Source organism: Gymnodraco acuticeps, unplaced genomic scaffold, assembly GCF_902827175.1.
Source record: "Gymnodraco acuticeps unplaced genomic scaffold, fGymAcu1.1, whole genome shotgun sequence".
NCBI lineage: Eukaryota > Metazoa > Chordata > Actinopteri > Perciformes > Bathydraconidae > Gymnodraco > Gymnodraco acuticeps.
Genome location: NW_022989977.1, coordinates 1,451,626 through 1,459,616, shown reverse-complemented (window position 1 = coordinate 1,459,616; position 7,991 = coordinate 1,451,626). Strand labels below are relative to the sequence as shown.

At 37.0% G+C, this 7,991-nt stretch overlaps 1 protein-coding gene across 1 annotated transcript; it reads left to right on the top strand.

Moving 5' to 3' along the window:
• The first annotated feature begins 274 nt into the window (after positions 1 to 274).
• LOC117543203 lies at positions 275 to 3,964 on the top strand. Its single transcript, XM_034211322.1, has 6 exons — positions 275 to 414; positions 668 to 715; positions 1,021 to 1,251; positions 1,875 to 2,216; positions 2,305 to 2,396; positions 3,177 to 3,964. Exons 2-6 carry the CDS (start codon positions 679 to 681, stop codon positions 3,264 to 3,266), a joined length of 792 nt encoding a protein of 263 aa, XP_034067213.1. The 5' UTR covers positions 275 to 414; positions 668 to 678; the 3' UTR covers positions 3,267 to 3,964.
• The last annotated feature ends 4,027 nt before the right edge of the window (positions 3,965 to 7,991 follow it).

The window sequence follows — 7,991 nt, the reverse complement described above, 5'->3', positions numbered from 1 at the left end:
ACAGTAACGGACCTAATATGCTTCCTTGTGGAACACCACAGCTCACTGGGAGGGGGGGGCAGAGTACCATTTACCTCCACCATCTGTTCTCTCCCCTCCAGGTAGGATTGCATCCAGCTCACCGATAGTTTATCAAAACCAATTGCTTTTAGCTTGTCAATCAGAATGGGGTGATTGACAGTGTCGAAAGCCTTTTGTAGGTCCAGCATCACCATGTCGGTGTGAACGCGATCTGTACTTAGTTCATGAGAACTAAAAAGTTCTCATGAACTAAGTTCTCATGAACCTTTGTGGGAAAAGTACTGCGGTGTGAATGCGCCTAAGGAGACATATGACGTATTGCTTATTTGGATATTTAAATATTTCCCTGCATCACAGCACAGGATACTTCAGCACAGGATACTTCTCAAAGAGGTGAGCAGACATTTGGACCCATTGTGATTCCAAGTTTGTTTTTACATGTGAGTATATCTTCTATTTGACATATTATTATGATTATTTTTATCAGTAGTATATGTCATTATGGCATTTTATATCTATATCAATTTTGAAAATGTTTGCTACCGACTATTTTATAAATATTGTAACGTAATAATTCAAACGTACTCAACATTTAACAAATGTTACTCTTACTATTTATTTTGCTGTCATTTGTTGTTGTTTTCAGTGAAATCAGAAATGGATGCTAAAGTGCTTTTGATTTTCGTCATTTTTGGTAAGACTTACACTATCTTTCTATAATTTCATGGTGACAGTTTATGGTTTCCAGTTAATATGCACAATAGAACAGGTTATTGTTTTCCATTGAATTCAAAAGCTAAGAAATATAGGCCTGTGAAAGGATTATTCACAATGGCATGTGAAGTCGTAGTAAAGTCGGTAACGTAAAAATAATTTCAAAAAATTTGAAAATGTTACCCTGTAAAATTAAAACCCCTTTTCAAGTAATTTAGATCAACAGTTCCAAACATGATTTCTGATCATTCACAGCCAAATGTTCCCTCTGTCACAAAACCTCAGGATTTGGTCCCGTGCCCTCACACTCTCAGGCCCCTCTTGTTATTCGTGAGTACCACTATGTCAACCTGTTGATGAACTGGACCAGCGCTCAGCACTACTGCAGAGAGAAATACTCCGACCTGGCAACCTTTGAAAGCATGGATGACATTCGTAAGGTATACAGACCTAGTCAGCACCAGTATGCTTGGATTGGACTGTCTGATGATCCACAATCTTGGAAGGGAATTATGGGTAATGATGCAAACTCCTGGAGATGGTCTTCAACAGGTGAAACAAGCCAAACTGGCTACCAAAACTGGCAAACAGGTCAGCCAAATCATTATCACCCCCCCCCGGGCCTGTGTGTATGGGAACGCTGAAGGAAAATGGATTGATGACGCCTGTCACAAGGAATTGTATTTTGTTTGTTACGACGGTAAGAAACAAATAAGTTTGGACTCTCAGAACTAGAGGGAAGAACTTAAAGTTGTCAGACTGTTTGATCAGAACTTTCCTATATAGAGTGATGCAGGAATTATCTGGAAGTTAGCATTGGTACTTGGGGAAAAAGGACTTCTGTGGTGTACAATCATTTATATTTTTGTTCAGGAAGATCATTTCTACACCACTTTATGACTTTTGAAACATACATTCAACACATAGAAGTGAATAGCTACTGTAACTGAGGCTACATTACTGTTATTTAGAAACTTGTTGCAACAGCCATTTTTATGACACATTCAAAGTAGGCTAATTACTGACTATAATATGTCGAAAAACCAAACATTAAAATCTCCTAAGCTTTTGTTAACCACATACCTTATAAAAAAGAAAAAACTTGAAACAATAACAACTAACTTTTTTTTCTATTGTAGATACACTTCCTCCAGGCGAGAAAACATATACTTTATATGACACCCAAGCTCGTGCATGGGAGGATGCCCAGACCTACTGCAGAGCACACCACACAGACCTGGCTATGATTGAGAACGCTCAAGAAAACACAGATATGTTGTCAATTACGTCAGAACATTCTGTGTGGATTGGCTTGTACAGAGTGCTTTGGAGGTGGTCGGACAACAGCAACAGCTCCTTTAGAAACTGGAACAAAGGTCAACCAAATAACTATTTTGGTAACCAGTACTGTGGAGCTGACGACCAAGGCCAAACGTGGCACGATGTTGAGTGTTACACGGAGCGTCCCTTCTGGTGCCAAGGTGAAAAACGTAATACATCTCAGAAATACTAAATCTGTCTGTTTTTTCTTGCAATGCAAACATATTTGGTGTTTGTTTGACTGTTCAGTTGTAGGGGTGAAGATCACGGTGTTGAGGGTGAAGATTCAGACTGATGCTGACCTTTCAGATCCAGCTACTAATCAACAAATCCTACAGCAGGTAAAGCTCCCACCCATATTCTCGTTCTCTTATCTCTTGTGAAAAAAAGAGTGTGATCAAACTTCAGACATAGATTAGGTCTAATGATGAATTGAACATGCTTCAAAACTTCAAGACTGGACTATGAGACCTGAGCATCAGACCTCAGAATTAATACCGTAGGTATCAGAAGTTCCCGAGATCAGGTATCAGAAGAAAACAAAAAGTCCAATTGGACGGAAAGCTCAACAGGGAAAACGAGTGCCAGTTGTCCTGAATACACATTCCCCTGCATCAATCAGAAGCACCTGGCTTATTATTAAGCAGAATTAAGTCATAAGATCTTCCCAATATTTTGGTGGATTGGTAGGTACTTGTTGCCTGGGCAGGTTGGTTTGGTCAGGATAAGGTATCAGGGGTAAGAATAGTTAGGGTTAGTGAAAGGGCAAGCCATTCAGAGGCAGATTAGGGCAGTATTTGTTTTTGTTGCAGTAGGAAAAACATTTTAATGGTCCAATGAGGTAGTTCTGCTTAATAATTGGCCATGTGCTTCAGGTTGTTGCATGGAGTGAGTGTGTTTCCAGAGCAATGGGCCGTTGGAATTTTGGGCATTTGTCGGACAAATGGACTTTTGGCCCAATGTGATATTTTTGGACTATTTAGGTTTTGGAATAGTGGACCCTCGGAACAATGGCTTGGCACCCAAAAATATACTATGTTAACAAAAAGGATAAGAGTCAATACAAATTAGTCTGCTAGTGTTCGATTTGACAATGATTTACTATAACTTTTATTTTTCAGCTACGTGAAATTCTCAGGGACAAGATACCGGCTGACTTTACCCTGCGCTGGAAGAGTCAACCGGTGAAATCAGGGGAAGATACGGATTAAGTAAATTGATAATTTGGTCTTTTTAATTGATTGATTGATTGATTGATTGATGGGTTGGTGTTTATCAGACGTTGCCAATGGTAGAATGCCTGTAGCCATAATGATGTATGTAGATTATTTTGTTAACCAATAGATCAATTACTCAAATCAAAGCATTTTGTAATCTTCAATCACAGTGCACTCTGCATACCAAACTCAATATATAGCTAAATGTTGAGCAGAGAAAATGACAAAATACCAGAATACATGGCAATCTTGTGAAATATTTTATGAATGTACATGCAACATCTTGCACATTTTGAGAGTAACTTCACACTGTTGAAAAGCAATGTTTGGTTGGAAGCCGGTTTCTGTTTCAGATAAATTAAGAAAATATTGTCAGGAGTGTTGAGTTACTCTTTAAACTCATGGCTCAACTAAACAGATGTCTTGTTATGTGAACAGTAATGCCATTCTTCACATCCGGCTTGAGCACTTAGATAAATAACACTTACATTGTCCATTTTATTGCTTAGTCTTTGATGTCAGAGTGATCTTAATGTAGCTGCAATATCCACTTTAAACTCTGTTTATTTATACTGGTATTTACTGTGTTCTTAATCAATTTTATTTGACTTTTCAGGTAGTATATTCTCGAATATAACATTACTTACATTAGCTGTCTTTTGTGACTGTCTGTTGTGTACTTAATTAGGTAATTTGTGCTTTTTCTTGTCAGTTGCCAAACAAGGTGACCTTATGATGAATTCATAATTTGCATAATCAAATAAATAATTAAAGGCAAAGGTGAGTTTGTCCAACTTTGTGCAATTTACGGAGATGAATGCTGTGTTTCTTCTAATAATGACCCAGTGATTAGCTAAATTTCCAACAATGCTTTTGAAAACCCTAGAGGCATATTTAAATGCAATATAGCCAGTTTTTCTTTGATTAATATCCAGCCACCAAAGCTTCACTTCAATGTCGTGCTGTGTCCTAAAAACGCAAATTAAACATTTGCAAATCGGAAAGCCTTGACGACCCTTCATGGAAAACATTGCAAATGATCAGCACTCTCTTTTGCATTGTATCAAGATTTACTTTTTAAGAAAAATAGCTTTGTCACAGCTTTTATTTAAACATTTGTTTGCGAAAGTTGGTATAACATCCAAAATGTTTCTTTACTTGTTCACCAGTACACTATTTGTTTTGTCAAGCAGATGTTTTCTGGCTTTACCTCAGTGTGGATGTAATGTTTGTGTCTACAGTAAGCATGTATTAATCAACAAGCATAATTGAGTGTGTTGATTAATCCATTATACTGTAGGTAAAAAAATGAATTAAGGATTAATCAGTTTTTACATTTTAATTCAAGCCAATGTCACTGGTTAGGCAAGTCAGAAATGAGTTACATATTAGCTAAGGCCAGAGAATGTAACTACCAACAATCTTATTAACCCCAGGAGAGTCAAATAAAAAAAATCATAGTAACCATTCATCAATCAGCAAGAGTTGTCTTGATTTTCAGTTGTTTAATAGGCCAGATGACATCCTTTAGAACACTTCAAAGAGGAGTTTGACTTACTGAGTCATTTTAAACCTGTTCAGTCCCAATGCTGTTTGTGTGTCAGTGAAAATAAAGAGATATATTGCACTAGTAAATAACCCCTCCATATATGCCAGGCTCCAAGTGAAGGTTTACAACTGGTTGTAAAGAATCAAAAGGATGGCTGTTAGGTAGTAGGTCTTTCTGTTCCTTCTCACCATTTGGTGCAACGCCATATTTAGACAAAATGCTGGGAAATGCACAAAAAGGGGGAACAGCTGAAAAGGATTTTACAGCTTTAACAAACCCAAGATGTGGTTTGTGATTGTGGGGTTTTGTGTTTTTGACTGCACATCAGAACGGAAACTTCAAAAATAACAATGATACTATAAAGTGAACATTTCTTAATGTTTTTGAGTTAGGGTAATATTTGTATTATAGTACATTTTATTACATTATACTGAATCAATTGCTATAAAATCTTCTAAAAATGCAGAAGAAGGTTTGTTCCAATATCTTCACAACTAAAGTATAATTAGTACGCAACTTGGTACAGGCATTTATGGTCCTTGTTGGATAAACCCTTGTGACTTTTGACATGTCATGAATGACAACTGAATAGCTATTAATCATAAGAGCGTATATGGTATACAGGGCTGTCAATCGAATCCAATCTGTATTTCTATTGCACATTTAAAAACAACAGAGTTGACAAAAGTGCTGTACATCAATTAATATATTAAAACAGCATAAACACATTTAGAAAAAACTGACAGGAAATTTAAAAAATTGAAACAATAAAACCTTAAAGCCACAGACTGAAAACTCTCATACATGACGTAAAAACAATACAAAAAAGAAGTAAATAAAACCCCAATTTCAGTCAGACTTAATACATCTCTCAAATCTGCCACTTCTGCTGCTAATCCAAATGAAGTTTGGTAATAATAATCAAGAGGTACTTTTGGTACAACCCATCATTACACCTTATTAATTGTCAGGACGTAGCATTGTCATTGTGAGCACATCAGCTTTCTGACATGAGCAGCACTTCAAAGCAAAACTCTGCCCAAGCACAGCCTCACATCCTAATCCTCAATCCTGACCTTCAGTCACAAACAATTATTGATGAATGGCTGAATATATGAACATTTACCAAAAAATGCAAACAAGTGACAGAGTGAACCCTCAAAAGAACAATCAAGATAGAGAGCCAGCAACAGCAACAACATGTAAGCGATTCTAAATGGGACCGAGGGAAGAGGAGGAGGATGAGGAGCCGGGGGAGAATGGATGAAGGAGGAGAAAGGAGGGCAGGGGAAGACTGAGCTGGGAGGGAGGTCCAGCAGCAGGCTGCAGGAATGTTTCACATGCCTGTCCTCTGGATGACCTCGCCTCCCTGGAGTGTGGGAGATACTGGGAGTAATTAGCCTCCTTTAACATTGGATCTGTGCTGCCTCCATGCCTCAATGGGGTTAGCAGTGGCATTGAAAGAGATCAAGTGTATTTATATTTTCTAACAAAATAGCTTTCTTCTTTTGCACCACCCGGCTCCAACACTCGGTCTCGTTTTAATTCATACTTTTTAAACAATGCATGAAATTATTCTGTGTTTTTCTGTCTTGTTTAAGATTTTTAGGGCAGGGAAGTTGTTTTCAGTCATTTTCAGTTGATGAATGCGGTAAATTAGGTCTATTATTTGTAAGTGGAACAGATTTCCTTCCCCCCACCCACCAACCCATCTTGCAGCTGACCTACTTTATCTCCCAGTAGATTTAATCATGGATCCTCCAAGCTGCAAATATTTCTCACTTAAAGTCAAGGATCAGGAATGGAAGTGGACGTAAATGAAGAGAAACGGAGCCTAAAAAGTATTGATTTTGTAAAAGGCCACATGGTTTCAATCATGACATGCCAATACTGGAACATCAGTGTTAATCTGCTTTGCTTTGATGCCCTTTATTTAAAACAGACAAGCGTCCCTTTATGGCAAAACATGAATCCAGAGCTAAAAGCCTGAATGTTCTCCACTGTAATTATACTACTTACTGCATTTGGGTGATATTGAGGGAGCGAGAAAGAGCGAGAAAGAGTAGGCTACTTCAGAAAGAGTAGGCTACTTCATTTATTGTTCAATATTTTTCAACATTTTGTACATATATATTTTTACAGAGTAATTTGTAAATATCAAATAATACTCATCTGAAATGTAAACTGAAGAGGGATGATATCATCTCATGCATTTAAGGCGTATACATCCAACAGCTCATAAACTACGTTGGAAAAATATCCCTTCCTTTCTAATCTTTACAACATTTACATTTCTCAGAAACTCAGAAGAAAACCACTCTTGAGGTTGAAAGTAGCATACATTATTGTATCATAGGAAAGATAAGAAATATGTATACTTTATGATATGCTCAATATGTAGATGTGCATGTCATAATTTATCTGAAAGCATCAGAAATCATCGTTGATGTTAAGCATAGACCAGCTGTTAATAATTTAACACTAACAATAAATGATTTAGAGCATTTTATGGAAATGGTTGTTTAAGATTTTCAATTTCACTGAAAAAAAAGTTCATTAGATAAAACATGTACAAATATTTTTAAAAAAACTTAAGAGAGAAACACATACCTTATTGTTCTTAAAATATCGTGCAGAACAGTTTGACAGTTGTATTACGTTTTGGGTGTTTAAAGGCTTGGAAGTGTTAATTATAGTCTATAGATTTACATACAAATCCAGTGAAATGGGGGCTTGAATTGACATTTAGGCCTACTATATCCAGTACGTTAACACTGAATTCAATTATATAAATAAGATATTCAAAACGTGGGGTAAATACATTTCTACACTCAATTTTGATATTGTGGTTAGTTATAAACACTATTTCAATGTTTGCTACTGGCATAACACACCGAATTTTTAACCGTCGACAGTCATGTTGCATTCTGGGTAATGTAGTCGCCACATTTTCTACAACAAAGACTACATCGAACAAAAATATGATATTTCTGTTTCTTCTGCATAAAATGTGATATTAACGTGCATCTCTGATGGAGGTAAGATCCTACTACAGTAGTGATACTTTTACTTGAGTACAGGACTTCAAAGTACTAGTTTCCAGCCGCCTGGTGATGTCAGACAGCGGCTGGGTCATTTGAAGGTCAGCAGCAGCGGAGGAGGTTCATGGA

Excerpts from the sequence above, each read along its gene's own strand:
- LOC117543203 (XM_034211322.1), top strand. The coding sequence starts at position 679 with ATGGATGCTAAAGTGCTTTTGATTTTCGTCATTTTTG. Across the intron at positions 2,217-2,304 it reads GCGTCCCTTCTGGTGCCAAG|TTGTAGGGGTGAAGATCACG; the intron begins GTGAAAAACGTA and ends TTGACTGTTCAG. Across the intron at positions 2,397-3,176 it reads ATCAACAAATCCTACAGCAG|CTACGTGAAATTCTCAGGGA; the intron begins GTAAAGCTCCCA and ends TTTATTTTTCAG.